General features: G+C 58.1%; 1 protein-coding gene and 2 long non-coding RNA genes across 11 annotated transcripts; 1 reads left to right on the top strand and 2 right to left on the bottom strand.

Annotated features, from left to right (window-relative positions):
* Window positions 1-143: 143 nt before the first annotated feature.
* LOC141574935 (uncharacterized) lies at window positions 144-4,535 on the bottom strand. The gene is made up of 3 exons (XR_012502074.1): window positions 4,407-4,535; window positions 2,876-3,091; window positions 144-269 (listed from the first exon to the last, which is right to left on the bottom strand). It is a non-coding gene; the product is annotated as an uncharacterized LOC141574935 (long non-coding RNA).
* On the top strand, window positions 3,304-16,665 carry CIDEA (cell death inducing DFFA like effector a). 5 transcript variants are annotated; one of them, XM_074352354.1, is made up of 7 exons: window positions 4,559-4,679; window positions 5,441-5,651; window positions 11,443-11,626; window positions 12,583-12,729; window positions 14,900-15,106; window positions 15,407-15,588; window positions 16,290-16,665. In XM_074352354.1, exons 2-7 carry the CDS (start codon window positions 5,635-5,637, stop codon window positions 16,435-16,437), a joined length of 885 nt encoding a protein of 294 aa, XP_074208455.1. In that variant the 5' UTR covers window positions 4,559-4,679; window positions 5,441-5,634; the 3' UTR covers window positions 16,438-16,665. The 5 variants fall into 5 exon arrangements, with proteins under 5 accessions (XP_074208454.1, XP_074208452.1, XP_074208455.1 ...); XM_074352356.1 differs by lacking the exons at window positions 4,559-4,679; window positions 5,441-5,651 and adding exons at window positions 5,658-6,951; window positions 8,125-8,345; XM_074352353.1 differs by lacking the exon at window positions 5,441-5,651 and having other exon boundaries at window positions 3,304-4,679.
* On the bottom strand, window positions 13,439-26,600 carry LOC105071440 (uncharacterized). 5 transcript variants are annotated; one of them, XR_012502071.1, is made up of 5 exons: window positions 22,967-26,600; window positions 21,641-21,760; window positions 20,218-20,435; window positions 13,834-19,763; window positions 13,439-13,688 (listed from the first exon to the last, which is right to left on the bottom strand). It is a non-coding gene; the product is annotated as an uncharacterized LOC105071440 (long non-coding RNA). The 5 variants fall into 5 exon arrangements; XR_012502070.1 differs by having other exon boundaries at window positions 13,439-13,973; window positions 14,131-19,763; XR_012502072.1 differs by having other exon boundaries at window positions 14,131-19,763.
* Between the last annotated feature and the right edge of the window lie 429 nt (window positions 26,601-27,029).

Below are 27,029 nucleotides of genomic sequence, written 5' to 3'. Positions count from 1 at the left end.
CCTTGCGGCTGGCGGCAGGTCCCTCTTCCGGGGGTGGCGGCCACGTGAGTTGGAGGTGGGCCAGTTGGGCCTGCAGTCAAGGTGTGGAGCCACCACTCCTGGTGGTCTAGAGGGCTCGTCCCTGGGCACATAGCACGACCTTTGCTGTCTCTTGGCTCAGAATAACCTCCAACTGTGTTTCTTCGTAGCCTTTGAGAAAAGCCCAGGTTTCTGCTCACTTGGTCGCTGCATGGATGTCATTCTGTTACCGCACCGGCTTCAACAAATTTCTGGTCAGCAGCAAGGCCAATGTAGCAAAGGAAGGGAAAGGTGACAAATCAGTCTGGCCACCCTGGTTCTATATTTTTAAGAAACATGATGCCCTGTCTGCACCAGTGTTCACAGCAGCACTGTTCTTCCTATTTTGACAATATTTATTGACCAACTCAGCAGACCCATATACCAAACAAGGGTCAAAATTGCAAATTTAATAGGAAAAAAAGTGGAGGGGCTTAGGAAGCCAATAATAATTAGGGTACGTTTCGCTTAAAAGCGAAAAATACTGCGTGCAGTGTGTCACTAGTGAATGCAGCTTGTGGACCACTGGTGCCCGCTTTCCTTCCCTCCTTGAAGTGCTTATCTGTTCACGTGAGCCCCGGGATTCCACTGTTGCAAATCGGCTTTGGTTATAAAGAAGCACGTGAGAGCTGCCTGCCTCTAGGCTGGTCCCGGGTGTTCCAGTAAAGAGGCGAAAAGGATCCAGGCCCATTGAGACAATTTCCTTTCTTCTCTAAGCTGCCCTCTTTCTGAATTCTTGGTCACTGAATCCAGACACATCATTTCACGATGATGCTTACTAATTCACAAAGTGAGAGCTGGAAACACATGCCCCATTGATTGCTCTAATATAAATCCTGCTGCGCGGTCAAAACTTTCCCTTTCACACAAGTCCTTTTTGTCCTGGCCCTGGTGCTGCAGGCAGAGCTTGGGCTGCCCCACCCAGGAAGCAAGCAATGTCTGTCCTAGGAGTTTGACCAACCCTGGAACAAAGGTGCTGAAGGCTGAGCCCTGCCGTGGTCCTCCTAGGGGCACCCCTGAGTCCCAGGAGGTGCAGGAGCCAAGGTGTGTGCAGCCTCCTCGCCCACCAGGCCCCAGACACTGAACTTTGCCAAGGAAGAGGAAGGCAGTGTCCAGCCGGGGCTACCCAGCTGGGCAGGTCAGAGGAGGGACAGCCCCGCAGAGTGGAAGTGGAGGTGCCAGGGAGAGCAGGGGTGCACGCTCCAGGCAGCCTGTTCTGCATGTCTCTCCGCGAAGCCTCGGGCAGACTGGGTAGGCTGTCCAGGGTCTCACCCCAGGCAGTAGCAGGGCCAGCACTCAGGTCCAGCTCTCCCACACACACCCCGGTGCACCCTCCACCCCTCCTGGCTGTGGTTATTGTGTGTGTGGAATTTCCAGCCTCCCCGACACCCCTTCCTCACCATGGGACTGATGCCCTGTCCATAGCCCCGCTGTCCTGACTATAATCACCCCCACACCAGACCTCTATTCCTCCTTCCTAAGTGTGATTCCTGATCTCCTGCTGGAAAAGATAGCTTAGTCGACCACAGTGCTCCCCAATTTTGTAAAAATTCACCTCGAATTTTTATTACTCTGCTCATGACCAAGGCATAATCCTGCGTGTTTGTGACATGGTCTCAGAGGCACTGGAACCCAGACGTGCGCTGGTGGATGTGCGGTGCCCAGGCCAGACCTCATGTACAAGCCCCCATCACACCTTCCACACCTGCCCCCAGGAGACTGAGTTTTCCCATCAGAACCACGCTCCTGAGATTCGCAAAGGCTTCCCTCCATCCATAAGCTTCCACTCCACCCATATGCTTCTGCTCCCCGCCCCCACCACCCTCCGTGCCTCTGACGTCTAACCTGGGCTGCACTGGAACAGGGCCCGTGCTGAGTGGAGATGTGGTAAGTGATGCCGAGGGAGAATGTGGGGAGGGGAGGGGGGTGGCTGTGCCAGCCGGGCCCCGCCGCCCCACCGCCCTGCACCTCACACCCAGCACCTCCTTCTCCAGCTTCTTGGTGGCCACGCCCTTCGGAGCACAGTGCCCCCACTGCCCCCTGCCCTCTGCCCTCTCTACACACCTGCTCGTGTGTCACAGATGCCACTGGAGCAGCAGGGGCAGCCAGCCTGACTTCCTGCCCGTCCTCCCAGAGTGTGGCCCCTGGGCCCACGTCCTCCCCCATGTCCCCGTCCAGTGTGTCCCCAGACCCACGGGGTTCAGTATAATCTCAGCCTCAGCTACAGACGTGCTCCCCTCCTGTGTTTCTCACTCAGGGCACCAGCCAGACTGGGCATCACCTGCAGCTGCTCCCCTCGTGTTCCTCACCACATCCAGCAAGATGCTCCTGCCCCCACCATGCCCAATATCAGCCCAGGTCACCCCCGACATCACCCACGGGCTCCCCTGGGCCAGTCCAGCCTCCGGGCCACCCCAGAGTGTCCTCTCAAATCTGCATCTGAGCATGTCACCCCCATCTCTGCTGGGACCCACTGAGTGCTCAGGGCTGTGCAGACTCTCCCCAAGGAACTCCCGTGCCCCCCAGCCCCCAAACACCCCCAGGACTGCCTGATACAATGCTCCCGTCCCACTGGGCATCTGCCCTTCCTGAACCTTCCTGAAACTGACCCACACACCACTGCCTCACCCATCCTCCAAACCCCAGTCCCAGTGTCCCTCTAGGGGCACCTTTGGGCAGAATTCATTCCTTTGTTCCCTTTGCAGTTGGCCCTCGTGTGTCCCTGGGAACACAGCACCTCATTCACTCATCCATTCATTCATTCATTCACGGATGAGCCTGCACTCCAAGAGGCCTGAAACGGGTAAGTGATTCACACCTGCCGCCCTGGCTGGTTACGGCCCGTGCCAGGCTCCAGGATGAGCTGATACACTTGTATGTCTGTCCTCCACGGGACGGTGCCGTGTGCGCGAGCCGTCATGATCTGACGGGCTGGGAGCTGGACTGCAGGCCCGGCCGTACATGGAGATCACTTAGGGAAGACGACGTCACTAAGGTAAGGACGGCCATGTTCCTGCTTCCTCAGAGTTGCATGCTGAAGGGTTTCAAAGAAAGGAGTTCAACTAAAACTGCAGATGAAACCCAGCACATGTGTCAGAGCGCTAAGGGAGACTGGGGCCCGGCACGAGGTGTAAGGGTGCTGGCGTAGTGCTCCTGTTCTGCGTCTTCATACTTGAAAATGTACACAATAGAAAATGTCTTCAAAGGTGAGTTGACTTGAATTGACTGGACTGGTTTTCTCCTCTGAAATTGGGGGTATGTCTGGGGGGGTGGGCTCTGACAGGATGCCGGAGACTGGAAAGCAGAGAGGAGGCACCATCGGGCTGTCCTGGGGACACCCTGGGGTGGCCTCTTCCTGGTCCACAGCTGGCCATCCTCTTGCTACAGAGGAAGCTCCCCGAGGTCTCTTTTATAGGCATTAACCCCATCATGTGGGCTCCACCCTCAAAACCCAAGCACCTCCCAAAGGCGCCACCTTCCAATAGGTCCGCACTGGGCTTTAGGGTTTCAGCATATGAATGGGAGAGGTGGGGGTGGCGGGTAGGCACAGACATCCAGGCCATAGCAGGGTGTGGGAGAGGGGCCGTAAAATCCCCTAAGGGCCAGTCTGCTTCCCGCCTCCCGCCACCCGTGCCCTGGGCAGGAACCCCCTGTGCCCTGGGCTGGGGAGCTCCTGGCAGACCCTGGGGAGTCCAGGACTCTGGAAGGAAATCTCTCTTGGCTCCAAGACTCATCTGGCTGGTACCAGTGACCCTCGGGGGAAGACGTGTTTGTTTCCGTGACTGGAAGGAGGAGGCGGGCAGCAGGGCCAGACGTGCTGGTCAAGTGAGTCAGGGGACGGAGGCATAGGTCAGGCTACAGCTCTTTGGAAACACAGCTCCCAGTAGGGCCCCCCGCAGCTGATAACTGGAGAGCCGATCACCGACCACTGTGGAGTGCAGGACCGCATGCTGGCCAGCCGTGTTTTAACCTGCCCGGATCGGGGGAGGCCCCGCTCCTTAACGTGCTCAAGAGAGTCTGCTTCAAGTTCACAATTAAGAGTTGCATTCAGCCCCTGACAGCCCCCGCCCTTCTGAGGTCGGAAACACACCGAACTGCATCTTCCCATAGGGAGGTTTGTGCAAGCAGGACCTGGGTAGGTCCCACCGCCTCTCGCCCCCCTCACTCTGAGAAAGTCGCGTCCCTGTAGCTGAAGGATTGTCAGTGAACCCCTCAGGTCCTTCCCCAACCCTTACCCCGTTCCCAGAGCCCCTGAGAGCTGCTAGACCGCCCGTCGGGGAGCCGCTGGGGGGCCTGCGCGCATCCCGGCCTCACTGCCCCTCTGAACCCCCCCGTTTAAAGCCACACACCGCCGTTCTTCGGCCGAGGCCATCTGCTGGCGTGATGATGCCCGACTGCCCCAGCCTCCAACAGGCCGACCAGCCACCACCGAGGGCCCGCAGAGCATCGGGCCGGGTGGTGGGGACGCTGGCTCGTCCTGGGCCGCTGGAGCCCGAGGGGCGTGGACGCGGGCGGGGCGGGCGGCGGCGCTTTAAGAGGCGGCGCGGGCGCGCGAGGAGGCCGAGCTGGCCGGGGACCCGAGCGATGGAGGCGGCCCGGGACTGCGCAGGAGCCCTCCTCAGGCGAGTACCACGCCGGCCGGGATCGGCACCCCCTTCCCCCGAGCCCCTTGTGCCCCTCTGACCCCCGTCCCTGTGCGCCTGGCACCTCCCTGCGTTCCCACGCGCCCCGCCACTCCCGGGGCCCGGCGTCCCCGCGTCCCCTGCGCCCACGCGCCCCAGCCCGAGCCCTCCGCCAGCTGGCCGCCCGCGCCAGGTGTGGCTCCTGAGGTGTGCGGGCGTCCGCGGAACAGGTGACCGTGATGAGCAGGAGCCGGCGCTTCTCTGCCGCTGCGGCCTGTGGACGCGGCCGCCCCGGAGAGGGGGCTGGGCGACAGCCCCGCGGCGCGCGGGGACCGGTTTCTCGGGGTCCTGGACCGCGGGGTGGGGGGTGCTGGGGCGAGGGGAGGGGTGCTAGTGGGGAAGCTGGGCGGCCTCGGGGCGACCAGATCACCCCTCAGGGCAGCGCAGATGGGCCCCCGGGCTTGTAAGGCGGAACCTGGGGGAAGGTGGTGACGCTGCCCGGACCGGGGTGCGAGACAGAGGGGCCCGCGGACCCCGCCCCCTCCTCGCCCCCTCCACGCCGCGAGACCGTGAGAAGGCCCAGAATCGCCTTTTCCCCTTTTGGGTTCGGCTTCACATAGCAAACCAATCCTGACCGGTGAAGTCCTAAAAACACCAGGTGGTGGCAACTTGCTAGATTTAAGGGAGGGATCGGGTTTCTCTGGAGATCTTCAAAGCAGTTCAAAAGGGACAGAGAAGCCTCTGAATTCCCTTAAATACAGGTTTTCCAAGGTGTCAGGAGTGAAGGGCCATTTTACAGAAGGGGTGTGATCCGTAAGCTCCTGAACTTGGGCTCCGAGAGGGGTCTGTGTGGAACGTTCAAGGCTCAAGGTCAGCCGCCGGAAGGCAGTGGGGTCTGTCTGATGCTCCCCCTTTCTCTTTAAAAACAAATGAAAACAGAAAACGGAAGTCAGCGATGGGACCCCCAGCAAGGTGAGAAGCAGACTTGTTTCTGCATCTTCGCTGGCTTGGTTTACACCTGAAGGAAGGGCGCTTGGTGTCTTTCCTGGTTTCTCCCCCTCCCTGCAGCCCCACTCACCCCTCAGTGCTACTCCCAGGGGCTGCAGTTAAGTTTCTCCCCGGAAACTCCCCGAGCTCCTCCCAGCGTTGCACTGGTGGGCTGAGTCGTAAGGATGGTAGACGGACACTGACTCCTGGCCGGTGCGGCTGGAGCAGGGGCGGCAAGGCCTGCAGCGCTAAGGCTGCCCGGCCCTGCACCTGACCTGCAGCACCATCCCCAACCCAGAGTGCCTCTGTGAGACCGTTCCACTGGGCCAGCAGGAAACGACCGGTGAGGTTTTGGCAAATCAGCACGGGGGCATCTGTTCTGCTTGGACAGTCCCTCTGAGCACGGCGGCTCTAGGAGTGAGGGGCTGTTTGTTGGGGGCACACGGTGTCCAGCTCCTGCTTTCAAGCTGAGCTGCCGTCATCCCTGGGACTCTGCTTTCTTCCACACAACCTGTAATATTTGCTGAAGGGGAAAATGTCTTCCATCTTCTTTAAAGCCACATCCAGGCCGCAGACCCACGGGAGCCATAGGCAAGGTGATGGCGAGTTCCGTCTCCTCTCAGTGGTCCTTAATGTAAACTGGCTGGTAGAGTGTGTCCTGCTGTCTTTTTCTTTTCTTCCTGTTTCTTAAATTGAAGTACAGTCAGTTTACAATGTTGTGTCAATTTCTGGTGCACAGCATCATGTTTCAGTCATACGTGTACGTACATATATTCCTTTTCATTATAGGTTATTACAAGATAGTGAATATAGTTCCCCGTGCTGTACAGTAGAAACTTGATGTTTACCTACCTTATATATAGTGGTTAGTATCTGCAAATCCTGAACCCCCAGTGTGTCTCTCCCCCATCTCCCTCCTTCCTGGTAACCGTAAGTTTGTTTTCCGTGTCTGTGAGTCTGTTTCTATTTTGTAAATAAGTTCATTTGTGTCATTTTTTTAGATTCCAGATATAAGTGATCTCATGTGATACTGGTCTTTGTGACATTCTCCAGGTCCATCCATGTTGCTGCAAACAGCATTATTTCATAATTGTTTATGGCTGAGTAGTATTCCACTGTATAAATGTACCACACGTTCTTTACCCATCATCTGTTGATGGACATGTAGGTTGCTTCCGTGTCTTGGCTGTTGTATGTAGTGCTGCTGTGAACACTGGGCATGTCTCTTTTCAAATTAGAGTTCCCTCTGGATATGTGCCCAGGAGCGAGATTCCTGGGTCATATGGTAAGTCTGTCCTTAGTTTTTTGAAGAACCTCCATACTGTTTTCCACAGTGGCTGCACCAAACTGCATTCCCACCAGTGGTGTAGGAGGGTTCCCTTTCTCCACAGCCTCTCCAGCATTTATTGTTTGTGGACTTTTGAATGATGGCCATTCTGGCTGCTGTGAGGTGTTACCTCAGTGTAGCTGCAATCTGCGTTTCTCTGATAATTAGGGATGTTGCTCACTCTGTCCTTTATCAGCACATACCTGCATTTGCCAAGGCAGGGACTCATTCAGAGTACACGTCTGTTTTTTAAGATCGATGCATGTGTGCAGTTATAAAACCTCGACCCCCGTCGTTTGCTTGTTCCTCGTCTATGATCACGAGGCCTGGGTCCTAGCAGAAGCCACCGAGATCTCCCCGCTCAGCTCTGAACACCCAGGGAGTCCACGCAGCGCGTGTCTCGCAGCCGAAGGCTACTCCGACTTCTTGTCCTGCTGCCCCTGCGGCTGTCACAGAGCTGCTCTGTTACACTCGGTGCAAAGGGGCTGCTTTTGCAGCTCGTTAGCTCCTTTGTCCTTTCCTTGAAGGAGGAGCTCTGGGATTTGTATACCTGGCCTTTCAGCACACGTTTTACCAGCCTTGTTAGTGATGCAAGCAAGGAACTGTGTTTTCTGAGTAACTGTCCCAGGTTCCTGGTGCTTACACCTTCGTGGTCTAAACTCTTGTTTTAGTAACAAAGTGTTTAAAGGCTTCACGTTCCTACTTGAACACTCTTTCTGCGCCAGGCATTTTGCTGGGTCGGTCAAGGCACAGCCGCGAGCTGTCACAGGCCGACAGGCTGCTCCCCGTGGGGCTGACACGCCCCCTGTGTTGCCTCTCCCGGGCCGGGCGCTGCTGAGCCCGAACCTCACTAAGCCAGAGCCCCCACTGCTTCCCGCCCTGGGTGAGCCCCTGCCACTCCCGCCACTGTCCCCACAGCCACTATCCCACGGTCTCGGAGGCCCTGCCAGGCCGGATGAGTGCTCTCTGAGCCCTGCCCCATCTCTCTGCACGCCTGTGGCTGGGGTCACCGTTTCCCTTTCCTGCACTGTCCTTGTCACCGGCTCTGGCACAGTCCTCTGGGACATATGTCCTCCACCTGTCTGCCCTTTAATTCTTCGTATGAACCCTCCTGTCCACCTGACGACACAGGTCCTGTTCCCAAGCCTGCCTTTCCATCCAGATGTCCAGAGGAAACATCAGTCCAGAGGGTGGCATGGAAAGATGACCTGTGGGGCCAGCTCCATCTCCCCGGGCGGGCTCACAGCCACTGTCGGCCCACACCTGCACCTTGATTTCACACTTACGAGTTGAATCTCCTCACCCCCTCGGGGAGCAACGCAGAGACTTCCCTGTTCCCTCACTTCTGGGAGGTACACCCCTTCACAATTTTCAAGAATGTTCTATCAAGTCTGACTTCCCTTATCTTGATTTCCCTGAAAACAATCTGTTTCCTTGAACAGCCTGTTTCCTTGTTTTTTTCCACGTAATGAGATGTTTCTCTTCCCACTCCAAGTGACGGCACTGAGGGTCACCAAGGTGATGTGTATCTAAAAGCCAAACTCTAAGACTTCTCGGTGCTCTGGGATCAACTTCAATGTCGTGAGTCACTGAAGGAGACTAGGAACACACTCCCAGCCTTGTTTTGGTGGCTGGTGACATGACTATCCTGTTCAGGAGTGAGCCGGATTAATCTGTGCTTGGTTCATTTAGCAGGAGCGCAGCAAGTACGCGGGATGTATTAAGTAGGTTTAGTGTGCCTAAAACTTCATTTAGCCCCTTTTTATATTATCTTCAAGATGGTCTTGATATTATATTGATACGGCACGTCAGGTCACTCGTCCTGTTCCCTGAAAAGAAGGGCAGAGCGTAGTGCCCACATCCGCAGGGGTCACCAGCCTTCTCCCCAGCAGTGGCCCGGCTCTCCACGGGGAAGCGCAGCAGTAGGAGGAACGACAGACCGGATGTCCTTCTTTATCAGCAGGGCTGTCTCCAGGGCAGCGGGGAGGGAGGACCAGGAGTGACTGCCAGCACAAACTGGGTCAGATGTTAGCAACAGTGGGCGCTTAGTGACGGGCGGGCCAGGTCACCGGGGCACCGGTGCTCACGGAGGCATGAGTGTCCCCAGCTGGGACCAGACCGAACTGGGTCAAAGCTGTTCATGCCCACAGTCTGTCACGGACCGCCAGGGCCAGGGCCTAGGGTCCAAGACGTGAACTTAGTCCTGTTGCTCTGGGTAAGCCATAGCCTGTGTCTACTCAAGAAGGTGAAGAGTGGACACGCAGGAATGACCTGCTCTGGGGAGGGGAAGGCTCTTGCTGGTGGGTCCAGGGCTCCCCAGCCCCAGAGGAGGGTCACTCTGACGCTGGCCACCGCTCCGCAGCCTGAGCCTCTGAGGGACCCAGTACACATTCTCACCCTGTTCTTATCGGGTCCTCCTCATGGCCAGCTCAAGTTTCAGATGCTGCAGTGAGGTGGAGAGCAAAGCCAGGCTCTAGCTGCGAAGCCTCATGTGGAGAATCCTCGATGCCCCGTCTGCCAGGTCACCAGAGAAGGGACCGAGCATCGGCTCAGCAGAACGCGGGCCCCGGCTCATCGTGTTGTGTAACTGGGGAGGCTGGTGTAACCAGGGCAGAGGTGCAGGGGCCAGGGGCCAGGTTCGCTGCTGTGTGGGTTCAGGCTGGGACTTACTCGGTCGGGCTCCCTGGCTCTGGTGGGTCCCGCGTCAGAGACCACCGACTGGCTCAGTCCCCTGCAGCTGCCCCACTGGAAACAGGCTGGGTGGTACCCTGGAGAGGAGCCAGGTTGAGTGGGGACTGCCGTCCCTCCAGCCAGTGCCCCCTCACCGCCTCCAGCTGCAGCTTGTCGCCTGGGCTGTGAAGTTCAGAGATAGTTCTGATTAACCGGGTGACACTGAGAAACCACTCTGAGCCTCACTTTCTCATCTGAGACTTGGGGTCACACTTCCATGTACGGCTGAGATAGAGTCAGCTGATGCCGTAGGAGCCGACACGTCACGGCCAGGGCAGCTGCTCAGATGCCCCCATCACCAGGCACCAACGTGACGCCGGCTGGATGTGCTTCAGACCAAATTCTTGCTGACGCTCTAGGTAAAAGGGTAGTGGTACCAAGTCCAAAAGATAAGGCTGGGGCGGGGGAAAGGCCCCCGCCCCAGCCTCCCTCAGATGCCAGCAGGGTGTCCGTCCAAGAACGCAACTCAGTTCGGACACCATCTGCCCAGAGACAGCATCAGATTTCGCAGGTTAAGGACTCAGCCCCACCAGACTGTCCCCTCCCCACCCACTGCACCTCAGACACCAGTCACAAGTCCAGGTTGGTACCTTTGTTCATAAGGAATTCCAGTCTGACTGGGAAAATGAAGCGTAGATAACTGTGTGTGTGTGAGGGGGTGTGTGTAATATGTGTATATATACACATGCAGGCATGTGTGCTGTGTATGTACGTACACATGCGTGTGTGTGGGTGTACTTAGCGTGCACACACACTAAGTATATATACGTGTGTGACATGCATGTAAGTATCCTTAGCGTGTGGCCCCAGACCACGCTGAAGAGGCAAAGACCGCGTGCCTGCGCCGAACCCCGGCTCTGAGCCGTGGGGCTGCTGTCTCGTCTGCGTCTCCTTGTCTGCAAATTGAGGAAACCAGGGTTTTCTGAGGATTGAGTGAGGTGATATTTGTAAGGCAGAATATGTTTGCTAAGTAACTGTGGACGTAAGGAGCTCCTTGACTGTTTCTCGTTTGGCCCTCATTTACTGCTTCTCCATAGTTGCGAGGTAACAAAAACTTCCCAGTGTGAGATTTTTCCCTCAGAAAGTTAAGTCTTGACTTGGCTTCGCTGTCATGGCTCTTTTCCTGTGTTAGTTCTCTTTTATGGTGAGTTTCTGAGTTGCTTCTCTGATAAACGTGGAACTCACGCCAAAGTGCCAAGTGACTGAGTGCTTGTTCTTGCAGCGTCCCTGGTGACGATGTTCGGCTGTTCCCTGCTTATCCTGAGCCCCCAAAGCGGGCTGACGCTCTAGTGACCAGCGTCTGGCGTTTACAGTCCCGGCCTCGCCTTTCTGTGCACGTGTGCCTATGTGTGTCTGCGCCTGTTTCTGTATCTCGGTTCAGCTACCCCACAGCCTCAAGAAATCTTTTCTTAGGTTCTCAGCCCTAAAGCCCACGTTTGCAGAATACAGCTCTCATTAGCTTATTGACTTTGATGCCCGGACCATTCCTTCTCAAATGGTCACTGCAAGGACTTCGAGTGTTCTGGTGAAACAGATGCAGTGGTGGTTGTGCTTTAAATTTTCTGTGTAATTCGTCTGTTTCTTGGAGATCACGTGCATGGTTTTTAACAGTCCTCAGCCAATGGATGTCTTTCTTTTAGGTGCAAACATGAACGTTCTGTCATTTATGTGCCCCTCAAACCTCTCTTTGAAAACTTTTTTTTTTTTTTTTTTTTTAAGGAACGTCAAAGATGTTTTACTCCTCTGCTCCGTTTCCAGGCCCCTAACATTCATGGGGTCGCAAACAAAGAAGGTCCTGCTGGCTCCCCTGAAGCATCCCGCTCGCCCCTTCCGGGTCTCCAGCCACGACCGCAGCAGCCGGCGCGGGCTGATGGCAGGCAGCCTGGGCGAGCTCCTCAGCAAGGTAGCGCCCGCGGCGTGGCCTGCGGCTCCCTGGGCCCCGGGGACAAGCCGGTGCAGGAAGCGTCTGTCTTGGTTTCAGAAAGTTGGAGGGAGCCTTCTTCTTTGCTTTTAAGTATTTGGGTTGAAATATTTATTTTTGATAGATGGGGTATCAATATCAAAACCCCAAACCGCAAAAATTTAGGAAAATCCATGAGAAAATTAAACATATATCGTAATGTCATTTTAAAATTTTCATTTGGTCAAAAAGTGATTGAATACCTAGCACACAGAGAGTGTGTTTATTTTGTAACGTGTACATACAGCATTTATAGCTGTAATTATTATTAAAAAATAGACAAACGGGTTGATGGTGCCTTCTAAGGGGCTAAAGGGAAGGCATAAAGAATCAAAGTGAACAGCGCTGTGTCCCTGTGTCGTAAAAGATTTACGTACTGAGACCAAAACCTAACGTAGCTTCATTTCCTTGATGAAGAAGAGTACCAGGGCAGCAGACTTCAGAAATCTGGTTTTGGTTATAAAGATGAGGAAAGAATAGTCCTTCATCTGAAAGTGTCCTTGGGCACCAAGCAGGGACAAACCATCGGCTCCCACGGAGACCAGAAGCGAGTGCCTGGCACGCAGTCTCTGAACAGAGACCTTTGAACATGCCGCCCGACACGTGGGCTCTTTAAGTCCCACGTGCACAGGGGCGTTTTCTGTTTGTCCAGATAAGCAGGTAATTTTCAAACCTGTGACTATTATCCCGTGTCATCACTTAGCCTCTGAGGAACACAGGTCTGTTACGGTTTTCAGCTTCTCTTTTTCAAAGCAGAGACTGAGTCCCAGGACTTTGTGCCATTAAAATGTTCTCAGAATCAGCCAACACTTCTGAAACCATCACTTAGCCAGTCAGGCCCCTTGACTGGTCCCAGTGGAGTCTCCCTTCACTCTGTGACTCCGCCTGGTCCAACCTAGACCCTGGACGCCCTGATGATCACCAGCAGACTGGTCACTCTGGTACTGGAGGAAGACGGCACAGTGGTGGACACAGAGGAGTTCTTCCAGACGCTGGGGGATAACACGCACTTCATGGCCTTGGAGAAAGGACAGAAGTGGACACCGGTAAGCACTGTTACCCGACAGCTCCTGGGCAGGCTTCTCACCTGCAGAAGTGCGGTCCCCACCTCGGTGTCAACCGGCCCGCTTTCTAAACTTTTCCTTTGTGTTCACTTCATCACTGGATCCACTGTCCTCAAAGGGAGTCTTTTAAGCTTTTCTAGGAAACCTAGCATCTTTGTGAACTTGGGCTATATGATTTAAGGCCAGTAATTCTGAGGGACAGGCTTTGGCCAGTGAGTAACTACCGATCCTTAGAACATGCGGTGATGACCTGGTGACCACTCACTGTGACCCTGAGAGGTGGCGAGCTAACATAGCTGGTGAAATTAGCCAGGGGGATGTGTGTGTGTGTGTGTGTGTGTGTGTGTAAATGCAGTATTTAGAAAAGCAAAGAGATAGAATAAAGGGTTTTATTTCTGACAAAACGATAGATTATGTATCTTGGGAAACACTCCCACCATAACACACCTAAAAATGTAAAGCAAAATATTAAAACATCTTTTTTTTTTTTAATGGAGAGACTGGGGATTGAACCCAGGACCTCATACATGCTAAGCATGTGCTCTACCCCTGCGCAATTACCCTCTTCCCCTAAAACATGTTTTTATATGCCTCACTGGCCTTCAAAACAGGGAGATCCTCAGCGGCCGAGGTTTTTAAGGGAACCAGAATCCAGAGAGGAAAGTGAACGCTGAGGCGGGGGCTCCCCCGGCCCAGGGCCCCAGGGCTCCAGCTCTGCCCTCACAGACTCTCCTGGAGGAAGCGTCAGTGGAGGTTCCCTCGCTGGGTTCCCGGCACCCAGCCGGCCCCCCCTCTAGCTCCAGGGACCACGGCCTCCCCCTAGAACCTGGGGACGCACGACTTTACATGGCAAAGGGGACTCGGCAGACGTGAACACGGGAAGGATCTCGACATGGGGTGATGGTCCTGGATTATCCATGGGCCAGTGTCACCACAGCGTCCTGTAAGAGGGACATGGGAGGGTCAGCGTGGGGGCAGGAGGCGGGTGAGGAGGAGTGATGAGGGGACGGGCCACGGGCCATGGCATGCAGGAGCAGGGCCGGCCAGCCCCAGCAGGACAGCCCGTGGTGCCTCAGGGTGCCCCACCTGCAGAACCGAGCCGTCTGAGCATAAATCTGCGCCGTCTTTAAGGCACTAAGCTGGTGGCCACGTGTCTCAGCAGACCCAGGAAACTGGTGGGGCTGGTATTTTCTGTTTGCTTTGTGAATGAGATGCTCGTTTACCCCCTGGGGGAGACAGTTCCCACATAACAGGTTGAAGCCCTCGCGTGGCAGGTGCGGGGCTGGGGCACAGGGTGACGACAGGATGCTGGGGACGAGATGTGAGGGTCCCAGGGGTGTGAGGCCCCTCGGTCTGGGACAGCCTGGCTGACGTGAGTCTCACCCGGCTCGGTCCTTCAGGGTGGGGACGGGCTCCTTGCAGGGAGGGAAGGTGCTGCCCCCCGGGAGGGGTTCCTCTCAGCGAGGCCACTGTGGTTTGACCTGGACGAGGACTTCCGAGAAGCAGCCGCCAGGGGGCTCCCTGCTTCCACGCAAACACCTAGAGCAGATCCCTGGGGGGCAGGGGTGGGGTTTGGTGGGGATGACGGAATCCACACCCCATTAGGTCTCCACCTTGGGGAGGTCATCTTGACGTTGACGTGAGACCAAGACTTGAGGGGGAGGCTGGGGGAGCGACATGAAAACTCAGCGTCAGAGCTGGGCAGGATCCCAGATGGAGCCCCCGCACCCCAACTCTGTCGTCTTAATTTTTAACATTTTCTAAAGGACAGGCAGCCCCCTCCCCATCGCGTGTGGGAGTTGATGGGCTGAAACCAGGATCTCTGGTCGTGTGTCCACAGAGGGGGGGCTCTGGCAGGGAGGGTTTGGGTGCTTTTAGGGGGATGTGTGGTTTAACTTCAAATTTAGTAGATTTTTGCCAGTGAATTTAACGTTCAGCTACTCCCAACTCCTAAGGTTCACGATAGCTGTGCCTCCGTTTGAATCCTGGACCCCGCAGGCCTGCGTGTGCGGCAAACCCCACGGACGTGTGCCCAGCACATGTGTCCTGGGACAGCTTTCTCTGTCCTGTTTCTTCAGGGCTTTTGTGGGGAAGATTGTTTATAAACCCAGGATTTACAGGGGTTTCTGCCCTCTCCCAACGTCTCGGGTAGACAGAGAATGGGTCCCACAAGTGTCCCCAGGAAGTTGGCGTCCCTCCGGGGCAGGTCCCACACTGGCCTTCGCTCCCACCGAGGGGTCTGACCTGCCCGCCAGCAGAGTCCCTGTGCCGCGGGACAGCGCTGACCACCGGTCTCCAGGCAGACAGTGTCACAGCTGCGGGCCAGTCCACGTCCGCCAGATGGCCCTGGGTGACCCTGGTGAGTGCGTCTCCACCACAGGTCACTGGCACAACTGTCCACCGAACCCTGGACCCTGAAACCCAGGCCCAAGGCCACGTCTCCTGCATCTCCTGCATGAGACAGGGCAGCTTAGGGGGTTGGCCCTGCGGCAGTCTGAGCACACTGGTCTGTGACAGACATTCCTCAGATAATTAGCGGCTTAGTCATGAACTGATTTTAAGCTGACAGGAGAGTGGAGACCAGCCTAAACCCAGAATCACAGGGTTCGCAGGTGACGGTTGGGTTGGTGCCTAAGCCTCCCTCCCTCCATGGCCCTAGGGTGGGAACTGTGTCCCAGCCCGCCAGCCGCCGAGGAGATCGGGGATAGCGAGGGTCACCTTGGACTTGTACAAGCTGAACCCCAGGGACGTCGTCGGCTGCCTCAACGTGAAAGCCACCATGTACGAGATGTACTCCGTGTCCTACGACATCCGGTGCACGGGGCTCAAGGCCCTGCTGAGGTAACGGTCGTCGGGTCCTTCCTGGGGGGCCGGGCAGCGGGGGATGGCTCCCCTGCACCCAGAGCCCGGCCCTCACGTTGTCCTAAAAGTTCTTATGCCACAGACTTATTCGGAAGACACAGTCTTGAGTTCAAAATTTTTTCCCCCGAAGACCATTAAATACTAAATAGAAAGAAAAACTAGTAAGTAGAGAGTAAGGACCCGAGTTCGAGCCACGGTTTCCATCTAGAACAGCACAGAGGCCGCATCAGCCCTGGGACTGAGACGCCACGACGGGGTCAAGCCGGGGTGTCACACCCGTGCTCAGAGCCCCGGGTCGTGGGGTCACGACCGCAGGACTGCTAGGACTCCTTCAGCCTGGGGCCCCTTTCAGACCGGACTTGACCGATTTCGGCACCGAACCCCACATATCGACAAGGCTGCCAGAGTGAGCAGACAGACCCCCGGGCGTTCTAGTGACTCAGGGACAAACCTCGACTGGAGGAGGCCAGCGGAGGGTGGTCCCGGGCCCGGGGCAGCGGGAGCAGCTGGCAACAGAGTCCAGGCCCCACTCAACCCCGGGAATCAGCGCAGCATCTCAGCGAGCCCCCAGGGCTGCAGGTCCTGAGAGCCCAGCTTCCCGAACTCGAAAGTACGGGGACGTGGGCATGTGTTGGAGGTGGGGTGAGGACCCCCCGATGACCCTCGCCCCTCTCTTGCAGGAGCCTGCTGCGGGTCCTGTCTCACGCCGCCCAGGTGACTGGCCAGTTTCTCATCTACGCGGGCACATACATGCTCCAGGTGCTGGCTGACACGGAAGAGCAGGTGGTGGCTGGCTCGCGCTGTAGGCAGGGGGTCACAAGCGGATAGGGCAGCTCAGCCAGGGGCTTGGCCAGCCCTTGACCCGACCCGTCCATCTCCAGTGATGAACTCAGAAGACACCGTGTTCACACCACTGCACGTGTGGGCTGCGGGCACTGCTGCTCGGGAAGCAAAGGGCCTTGGCCGCACCTGGATGCAGGGAGGGGCAGGTGGGGGCGGGGCATGGCCTTACAGCGGCTGGCCTTCAGCAATAAACCAGTTGCAGGAGTTACCTGATCCAGAATGCCTGGCAGGCGGGAGTCCCGTACCGTGGGGCGGGACCCCAGGCTGCGAATGATGCCAGGAGGGCGCGGGGCTGTGGGCAGGCGCAGTGGGATTGGGACCCATCTCTTGGTCCTGCTCCCCTCTGAGGGGCACTGTCTTCGGGGAGGCCTCCTCCCCAAGAAGCAGATGTCAGCCCAGCCCCAGCGGGAGGGCCCGGGGCCGCGGATGCCCCACGGTGCCCACACAAAGTAACGGTGGCCACGAGACAGGCAGGGAGGGTAAGCCCCAACCACGCGGCCTGGGTGGGGGCAGCTCCCCACAAGGAAATGGGGAAGCTGACACTAGACTAGGGGCACTACAAAGAGACACTACCCAGGAGGCCTGCCCCTGCCCGCTGCATCCGGGCCAACAGCGCAGGACACGGGAAGACCCCTCAGGTGGTCCCAGAAGCCCAGAGCGCCTGCGTGGTTCCTGCCTCTGCAGTCAGAAGTCCCCGGGCCCCTGCTCGTCCTGCCCATGATCGACCACAGCCCGGGGCCCCTTCTGGCCTGACCCCCACTCTGCCCTTCAACGGGGAGCTGCGGGGTGGGAGCCGAGGCCACAGGCAGGAGGGCAAAAGCAGAGGGTTTGCACCCACAGCCCCCAGAACACAGCCTCTCCTGCAAACACAGCAAAACACAGGCATCGGAGAATCCCCCCGCCCACCTCTCTGCTCTGCAGGAGGTTCACAGAGCCCCACAGGGGCCTCCTGTGTAAACGTTTCCCATACAAGGAGCTGCTCCCGGGCGGGCCAGGGAGGGGCAGAGGGGGAGCCCGGCTGCCCTCCGCCGGCGAGGCGGCTTCCCGGCACCTTTCTCTCGCTGACCGTGGGCTGCGTCACTTCCCAGGGACTCGGGAGTCCTGGGAACTGACTGCCTGGCTTCCAAAAAAGGCATTCTCACCGACGTGCCGGAGCCCGTGGACCCAGCTGCCGCCCTGACTCAGCGTGTCGTCTGCCTACCAGACCCTGCTCGCCAGGAGCTGGTCCCCAGAGGGTCCGCTCGGTGCCTGCGCCCCTTTCCAGGGCCCAGGGTCTCTGTGTTGCCCTCGGTGGGCTATTTACTGATCTCTAGCATCACAGTTCTGAAAAAAGGGGGCCGTCCCTGTAGCTCGGCGCCTGTGCCCCCACGTCTGTGGGCACCCCATACTTCTTACCCCAGCAGGGGTGCACACGAGGTGGCCCCACACCCCGTGTCCACCGCGGACTCAGGGGACAGGCCTGGCGCAAACTAGGGGCCTTGGGTTGAAATACGTTCACAGCTATTACCTCCCGGCCAAAGACACAGACTCAGACTGTTAAAACCGCCCGGCTGGGAACAGCCTCCTGTCCTTCAGTGTGAAATGGGGACTGAAACGGGCTGGCCCAGGAATTCAGAATTCCAGTCCCAGACGTCTGTTGCCCGGCTGTCCCAGGCCCGTGTCAAGGGCATCTCTGAAGGCTTTGCTGGATAAGGATCCTCAAAGGAGAGAGTTCTGTCTCTCTCTCTGTCTCTCTGTCTCTGTCTCTCCTTCTCTCTCTGTGTCTCTGTCTCTCTCTCTCTCCCCGCCCCTCCCCAACGTGGGGCAGCACCTTCCCACACAGGAATGAGGTGAGCACGCCACCTCCTGGGGACGACGGGGCCGCCTCCCTTCCCGCCCGAGACCTGGGAGGCTGTGGCTGTCCCCAGGAGGCTGGGCCCTGCGTGCTCACTGCTGTCCTTCCCACGTGGGGCCCCGTGCCTCCTGCCCCAGCTGCAGTGTGATGGATAAATCGTGTGCAAAGACGACTTTGGATGCATGCCCTCTCCTTCCTGCCGCCCTCCTCTCTGGGGACGCCGGTTCCCTCTATGATGATCTTAGTTTCTACAAAGGAGCCGGACTTTGCCCCGGGGGCTCTCAGTCAGGTGGGCGGCAGGGATCCCGGCTCTGAGTGTGTGTCCTCAGCAGAGCACTTGCTGCACCCCCTCCCCTGTGGCGGCGAGGCCCGCAGCTGGCTGGAGCATCTGACTCGTCACCCAGACACGGACAGAGCAGGTGGGCCTGGCCGGTGCTGCACAGAGATGGGGAGGCGGCCAGGCAGCCATCGCCCCGAGCTGCCGCGGTCACGGCACCCGCGTCTCCTCCCTGTCCTCACACCACATTTCCAGCCTCCCCAGAACAGCTCTTGGGGCCGGGCCGTGCATCCTCAGCTGTCCGGGCGTCTCCCACCTGCCGCGGGATTCCTTGGGTCTGTCGCTACCGGCCAGGCCTGGTCGGGGACAGATGGCCACGTAAAAATAGTCTTGGGCCTCGAGGTGCCACCTCCCCAGCTGTTCTCTTGAGCAGGAGCCAGACGAGAGGGTGGAGATGGCGGCCTCGGCGAGGGCCCTGGGCAGAGGCTCCTGTCCAGCGTGGATGCATGGTGGGGGTGTGGGGGCCTCACCGGCGAGAAAAGGCTCGTGGCCCCCCAGCTCTTCCTGGAATGAACACCAGACAAAACGGTTCTCCCTGTTGATCAGTTTCCAACCAGTCCTACCTGGGTGGGAACAGGTCTGACGCACATGCATCTCAACAGCCCCACAGCCCACGGCCTGCCTCCAGCTCAGGGAGCCGGGTCCGGGCAGCGGGGGTCCGGGCAGCGGGGGGTTACGGTTTATGTACACCCCGGAGATCTCCTGGTTGCACCTGGAGCCAGCAGTTACCCAGGGCACACCTGAGAACCAGGAGATGTGTTCTCACCACAATAAAATGAAGTTTAAACAGTTAAAGACACTGGAGTCTCGGTGCGTGGCCCAGGGCGGTTTACCTGGGTTCCTCGCCTGGGAAGACGCGGAGGGCGCCTGCCTCGGGTAGGGCGGTGGGTAACCGTGGTGGACCCGCTCGCGCCTCCGGGAGTGCATGCGTGATCCACGTGGCGGACGTCTGGGAGCGGCTCACGGGGGTCGTTAGAGGAAAGCAGGATGAGCTGTGGGGATGGGCGGGAGAGATGCTTTCTGAATCCCGGGCCAGCTGGGAACTGAGGGCGCGGCCGCCGCAGCATTCCCGGGACAGCTGAGGCAGCTGTGCGGTGTGCTCGCCTGAACGGCATTCGATCTCCGAATGGCCAGGGTTTCCTGCGGAGAAATAGTAAGAATCTGCACCTACCGCATCCCAGGTGCTCTCCGAGCAAGGCTGTCAGCCGAGACGGCGCGGCCCGCCTCAGAGCCTCAGAGGAGGCAGGGCGGCTGGATGCCTCCCCACCCGCCCTGCACATCCCTGCCCTGCACAGAGCAGCCAGGCCGCAGGCCAGATGGAAACCCTGAGCTCAGCGGGACCAGCCGGAGCCACCAGGAAAGGACTCGGGCAAATACCTGGCTGATCATAATCAGTTGTGAGCTCTTCTGACTCTTTTAAAAGCATCGCCTGAATTTGTATTTGATTCTGAGCAAACTCTGGTGGAAGCCTTTTTGTTGAGGGAGGCATTATTAAATTTTAAATTAAACATTCTGGGTCCTCCTTTCGGAAGAGGAAAGTCCTTGGATGCTGCGAACTTGCCATTTTCTATTTTTTTCTTTCACAGTCACTTACTAAGTGCATTTGCGTGTGAAGTCACGTGCTGAGGGCTGTGGGCAACACGCAGGTGGTCGGGTCTCCAAGCGGGGGAGTTTACAGTCTAGCCCAGGAGGCAAGCGTCCTCGATGCAGCGCACTGGACCAGGGCCTGGTGATGCGGTTGAGACAGACGGGGGTGTCAGGGGGCAGACGGAAGTTCAGCTCTGACACGCCGCTGTGACGTCCAGCCAGAATCTGGGACCAGAAAAAGGGCACATCAGATAACCCCAGCTGCGGGTGGGGGTGGCACAGATTAACTTAATTTAATCCAATCCACAGGCTTAAGCAGCAAACAAACCCCGAACATTCCCCTCAGAGCTTTCAGTTGCAGAAGCACAGCTGTAATCGCCTTTCCCAACAGCTTCTGCTCGCACACCAGCCGGCGGCGGTAAGGAGGGCTGGAAAAAGCCGACCAGGTCCGAAGGCTCTAGAGACGCGCAGGGGAGGGGCAGGCAGGCTCCGAGTGCCTGGGGAGGTGAGGAGGTGGCCTGAGGGTCTCTTGCCGGGAGTGGGGGTGGGGGAATCCCCGAGATGGACCAAGCTGGGCCGGGGTCTGAGGTCCGAGCTGTCTTCCCTGTGCTCGGAGCTCTGCCTGCCCCCTCTGTGTCATCTTCCCCTTCCCCGCCTGTCCGACTAAAAGATGTAACTGTTCTTCTGTCAACGAGGTCAACACTTGATTTTAAATAAAAGGCAGCTGAGTATGTATTTCTCCATCATACACACACACACAGATCTACCTTCCAAATCACATAACCACTTAGATCAGTTTCTCCTCTGCTTAGCGTAACCTTAATTTTTCACAGCCCAGTGGTCTCGACCAAGCGAGCAAGGCTGTCTTCTAGCACCCTGGGGCGGAGAGGGGCGCTTATGGGGTCCCAGCCAAACCCCACAGGAGTTTATGGGGTGTGCAGTGCCTGCTGTGCCAGACCCCATGGGAAGGGACTCTTTACAGACCCACACAACCTGCCCGGTGGCCCTGGAAGGCTGCAGTTACAGCTCCAGGACAGGTGGCAGAGCCGAATTGAAGCCTCCCCATGTGACCTCCAGGCTCCCCACCTTCCTTAGCAGGCGAGTTCTGTGCCCCAGTGTTCCCAGGAGAGGACACTGCAGGAGTCTTGGAGAGCGGGGCAGAGAACACTTTGCAAACGGAGCCGTGGGGACAGTCTCGTGGGAGGGCTGCTCTGGGCAGAGCCGACGGGAGAGCCCCTCCCCCCTCCCTCCCTCCCGCTGGCCGGCCTCCGAGAAGACAGGAGCGACAGGTCCAAGTGTCACTAAGCAATCGGCGGCGTCTGGGGTGGGAGTTCGTCCTTTGATACTCTTTAGTCTTTTAGAACTTCCCTGAAGCTCATCTATTTCTCTCCTACCAAAAAAAGTTTGCACTGCAGTAAAAAGCTCGTCACCTAGAACGCAGCATCGTGGCCGTTTTTAACCGTCCAGTTCAGTGACGTTAGGTTCATTCGCAGTGTTGCATACAGACCTCCAGAGCTTTTCATCTCGTGAAACTCGCCCTTCAGTTTTTACTGGAAAAATAACACAAAGACTACTTTTAAAAATATAAAATAACAACAGCCTGTAATGAAAAAGAATATGAAAAGGTATATATGTATATAACTGAACCACTATGCTGCACACCAGAAATTAACACAACATTGTAAACCAACTACACTTCAATTAAAAAAAAAATCCTGCTGAAGGCCCGCCTCGCCCCCCCATCCCTCAGCCGTGGCCCTGATGGGACCCTCCAGTCCAGCTCGCCGGGCAGCCCCACCTCGCCCCACCCCACGCGGCTTGTGTCCCCTCCACAGTCCCAGCTGGCTGCTGTCTCCGCCCTCGTCCTGCACCTCCTGCCACTTGTGTTCAAGATGAGGGGCCGGGGAGGGGGACGTATGGCCCAGTGGTAGAGCATGTGCTTAGCACGCATGAGGCCCTGGGTTCAGTCCCCAGCACCCCATTAAATACAGAAACAAACCTAGTTACCCCCTCCCCACCCAAAACAAGCAAACAAAGAACGTGACACGGCACAATCCGGCTGCACTTCAGGTGAGCTGGGTTTCCTCTGATGGACGTTGACCAGTCACAGAACGTGAGAGCTGGGAGAGAATTTAGAGGCCCTCTGGTCCCACTCACCCACTGCCCAACGGGCAGACTGATTTTATCTGAACCCAAACTTCCAGGAGGCGGGCTTAAGTATCACATTAGTGTTTCAGTTCACTTTCCAGTCCAACGAAACAGGCTGCAGCCCCCCCTCCACCACCGCCTGGCTCTCCAGGGAGTTACAATTCCACAAACACAGCACTGCTTCATGGTCAAACGTCCCCCACCTGTCTGACCCTTGTCTAGGAAAGACACAGGAAACAGGGTCTGTATTTCTGTTCCCAACTCCGCACAAAAGTGGCCGAGGTGGGGTGAGGGGAGGCATGCCTGTCACCTGACCATCACCACTGTCCGAATGAGCTCAACTCAGAAATGGAGGGGGGGGCTGGGGCTGTGAGGGAGGGGGCCATCTCCTCAGTTCTTTGCTGTTACTTATTCAACCTAGTTAGACAGCCAAGCAGCTGGCCGTGTCCCAGCCAGCACGGGGCCAGCACACGAAAGACACACAGCTCAAGCCGGTGGGTTAGATCTCAAGGAACTGTGTCCCCTGCTGCCCCGTGACCATCATGTCCCCAAAGCCCGGACTTCTGGAAGGAATAGGGTTTGCACTTGGCTCCTGTGGACAAACTTGCCCTGTTTTGAAGACCTCCAGCCTTTGGAAGCCCTTGGGAGATGGCGTCCTGGCCGCTGCCTCTCCGACCTTCTCTGTCCCGGGTCAGAGGGCAATCACCACACTCTTGGCTGAAGATTTTTACCTACAAAACCCAGAAACCATTGCTGGCTGGCTGTGTCCCCTACCCTCTGGGCTAAATCTTTCAGTTCATCCACCATCACTGTTTCATTTGCAAAGTTTCCAAACGTACAGGCAAGCTTAAAGAATGGTATCACAGCAAAACACACAGCCACACCCTGGTCTGGATGCGGCTTTGTGACCACGTGGCTGCATTTCTTCCTCTCTGAGCACACACACCCACCTCTTCTATGAAGCGCGTGAAAGCAGGCTGCCTGGACCCCTACACATCATCACCACACTTAAAATAACACCAGTTAGACGTCATCTAATTCCCCCAGTTGTTCTCCAAATGCCTGTGAGCGGTGACAGTGACAGCTCCCCTCCGGGTCCGACCAGGGCCAGTGTGTCTCCTTCATGGTTCTCTTCTAGTCTCATTTTTTTTTTCCTGAACAATCTTTGTGGCTTTATTCTGAACTCTCTGAGTTTCCCAGATCTTCTGTAATTAGATTTACACAGGAATAGAAGGCCTTGCCCCTCTGGACTTGCACATCTAGGAAGGCAGCCCCTCAGAGGCCCTCACTTGGGGCCACCTTTGCTGCTGAGAAAGCAGGCTCTTGCATCTTAAAGTAAAACCAGAGGTGCCTGCTGCCCTCGGAAGTGCTGAGCTGGTCTGTCTTTAAACAGAATAACGCATCTGCCAGGCAGATTCCAAATTGCTTTGCTGAAGGTGCTAGGCATCAGAAAATCCTAACCCAAGAGTCAGCTTGGAGCTGCTCATCCCAGGTGGTGGCCAGAGCCCACTCACCTTGGCGACGGGAGAGCCACAACCAGTCCCAGCACCTGCCCCTCCCCGCACAGGGCACAGGTGCGTGGCCGCGCCCTCCCCAAGAACCATCCTCCGTTTACCAGGAGTCACATCACATAAAAGCACCTACCTCCTCTGTCGCCGTGCACTTCAGACACATGCGGGGAGGAGTGAGCACCTGTCCCCTGGGTTGGAGGTGCTTTTCAATACCGTGTCCAGACCAGAGCAGTCCCCAGAAACCTTACTCCAAGTGGTGACCATGGAGGACAGAGGAGGGGGCAAGGGACTGCGGGAACAGACAGGACTCGAAAACCTAGAACTCTGTCACCACCCAGACCTGGCCCTGGGCTGCACCCGTCCCTGCAGGGCCTGGGACAAGCCCACTCGGGGTGCACAGCACTGCCTGCACCCTAGGACCTCAGGACTCCCTGCCCGAACAGCCCTGAACCTAGTGACCATGACAGGGATGTGGCCAGGGACAGCCATGTGGGCTGGGTGTGCACGGGAGATGCTTCCCAGGGTGGGTTGGGCAAGGAAGGGAGGCCAGCCCTCTGCCTCCACTACCGCTGATGCAAATCCCAAGGAGTCAGAGAACCCTACATTGGAACTGGCTCTCCAGACAGGAAGGTGAGTCGTGGAGGTAGGAGGGCAGAACGCATACTCTGGGTTTTGCAAGCTCGACTGGCGATGCTACGTCTTCAGCCCTGCTCGTGGGGGGCCGCTCACTGCCCCCCGCCCCAGCTGCAGTGACACCTACCTGGGAGGGTTGTCATGCAGATTCTGTACAAAAGCATCCAGCAAAGAGCCCTCGTCACCCACCCTCCCTCCTCGTGGTGTGGATGGCAGGTTGGGGTGGTCACCAGGGAGTGTCCATCAGAAACTCAAGTATAAATCAGCTTCCCCCATCCACTCCATTCCAGGTGACAGCAGTGTCCCCGGGGCCACACTGACACCTACTCTCTGGCTCCAGCAAAGACCTTGGACTTAAATTCTGCCGAAGGACTAGCTGTGAAGAGGTGGCTGTTTCAGCAAAGTCCTGAAGCTGCCAATATGGACCCTCTTCTTTAAACTCCTTAGGGGCTGGACTGACTGAGTCATCAGTGCTGAGCGAAGTCTCTTCCAGGAACCACAGGCCCTCCACTCCCCAGCTCCCTGCCCCAGACGCCACACCAGCCCTCAGATAAAGGGAGCATTTCCTTGGAGTCAGTCATTAAGTTGAACAAGTGAGGTGAGCCGATGGGACGAGGGAAGCGGGAGACTGGGTCATCTTGGTTCGTGATGGACGGGAATGGGCGGGGCCACAACCGGGTCACCTGCTTCCCCAGGCGTCCTGCGTGTAAGCAGAGATGTGAGGCCCTACAGGACGGCCAAGTGGCAGCAGTGAGGGGCGGGGGGCAGGGATCCAGTAGAAAGAAATTAAGCCCTGAAATTGGGAATGTTTGAAAAACTCCAAGAAAGAATGTTTCTAAGCTTTCCACCTCTTTCCAAAAACACACACGTTAGGATTTTCCCAGAGTTTTCGCGTATCTAAAAGGAAACTGTAAGTCACAGAACAGCTGCTTCCTCATCGGCAGGCATTTCCACTTGGGGGGGGGGGGCCGGGCAGCCCCTGGTTTCAGTCTCCCTCATGGAAGTGTTCTGGGGAGGACACACACACTCAGGTCCCCCAGGACAACCCTTCCATTTCAGAGACTTGCAAACCGAAGCGCAGAGGACGTGTGGGGACACAGCTCACCGGAAACAGAGGAGGACCTGAAATCAAGTCACCCCGACTCACTGCGCGGTGGTCATTCCACAGGACCGCCCAGAAGGGGGCTGCTGCTCCCGGAGGAACTAACTCCCACCCAGAGGTGGCTCTGCCTCACCGCCCGGCACACGGGGACACCTGCTGCGCAGAAGCACTCCAGCGAGCGAGCTGGCCGGCCGGCCGGCCGGCCGGGGCTGCCACCCGGGGGCCCTGGAGGGAGCCCCGGGTGTCCGGGTGGAGCTCGCCCGGGGGGGGGGGGGGGCGGCGGGCGGGGGCGGGCAGCAGGGGCCCGGGCTGCGTGGGGCAAACCGGCCCTGGGGGCAGTGAGGCCGACTGAGCAGGGAGGGTGGGGGCCCAGAACCCAGGGGGCCTGCCTGACGCAGGCGGCTACCGAGTGAGGGCTGTTTACCTAATGGAGGGGCCGTCGGGGAAACTCGGCGATGGGCGAGCCCGGCGCCGCCCCGCGTTATGTTAGGAATGCAGAGCCTCGGGTCACACAGCAGAACGGCCTGCGGGCCCTGGAGGGCTGAGCTCACTCCGCCGGGAATCCCCTCGGAGAGAGAAGGCAGCCCAGCCCCGTACGACCAAGGCTTCCTTCCTGCGGCCTCACTCCTCCGGCCCTGTACTTACCCGCACACAGGCCGTCCGCGTCCGCACCCCCCCCCCCCCCCAGCAAAAAGGAGTCCCCGGCCGCCCTCGTACGGGACGTGACGGCACCGGGGCCGAGAGCCCACCCCTGCGCCCTCCCGGGCCGCAGGCCTTCCTCAGTGACTCGGGCTGGGGCGGCTGCGTAGACGCCCGTGCAGGGTGTGCGTGTTGGTTTTCTGGTCCGGCCGTGGGTTCCCTTTGACCAGACTCCACCACAGACGGTTCGGGTCGGCAGAGCGGAATGGTACCGGTAGAGGCAGCACGAGCGGACACAGGAACGCGTGCCCGCGGCGGGGTCGGGGGGCAAGGGTCAGACTCACCCCGAAAAACGCCACTCCCGTGTCCCGCAGCCCCTCTACCCGCTGGGCGTGAACCCGAGGCCCAGCGGGGACCGTGCGCACCGCCCAGGCCCGCGGCCCCGGAACCCGCGCAGGGCGGCTCGGGGCGGGACCGCCGCCCCTCGGCTCCCGAGCCCGAGGGGTCCCCAGTCTCCCTCCCCCCCGCCCCGGTGGGCGGCAAGTCGGGGAGAGGCGCTAGTCCTTCCGGCCGCCGGCCGCCCACCAGCTGCGTCTGCGCCCGGGCCCGCTCGAATGGGCGCTCCAGGGACCGGCTCTTCCCCGGCCCGGCCCCCGAGGGGGGGGTCCCTCCACTCCCGCGCAGCGTCGAGGCGGCATCGGGAGAACGGCCAGGGGATAGGGAGCCAGGCACCCGCAGGCGGCGAGGTGCCTGGAGAGAGAGGCCTGGGGGGCGGTGAGGGGAGCG

The sequence above is a fragment of the Camelus bactrianus genome, chromosome 24 (genome assembly GCF_048773025.1).
Source record: "Camelus bactrianus isolate YW-2024 breed Bactrian camel chromosome 24, ASM4877302v1, whole genome shotgun sequence".
Taxonomy (NCBI): domain Eukaryota; kingdom Metazoa; phylum Chordata; class Mammalia; order Artiodactyla; family Camelidae; genus Camelus; species Camelus bactrianus.
Note: the sequence above shows the minus strand (reverse complement) of the source record. Positions and strands in the feature narration are given on the sequence as shown.

Bases quoted from the DNA above. Each gene is read 5' to 3' on its own strand.
- CIDEA (XM_074352352.1), top strand. From the start codon at position 10,010: ATGCCCCCATCACCAGGCACCAACGTGACGCCGGCTGGATGTGCTTCA. The intron at 11,627-12,582 runs GTAGCGCCCGCG...GGTCCAACCTAG, and splicing joins TGGGCGAGCTCCTCAGCAAG to ACCCTGGACGCCCTGATGAT. The intron at 12,730-14,899 runs GTAAGCACTGTT...CGTCTCGGGTAG, and splicing joins AAGGACAGAAGTGGACACCG to ACAGAGAATGGGTCCCACAA.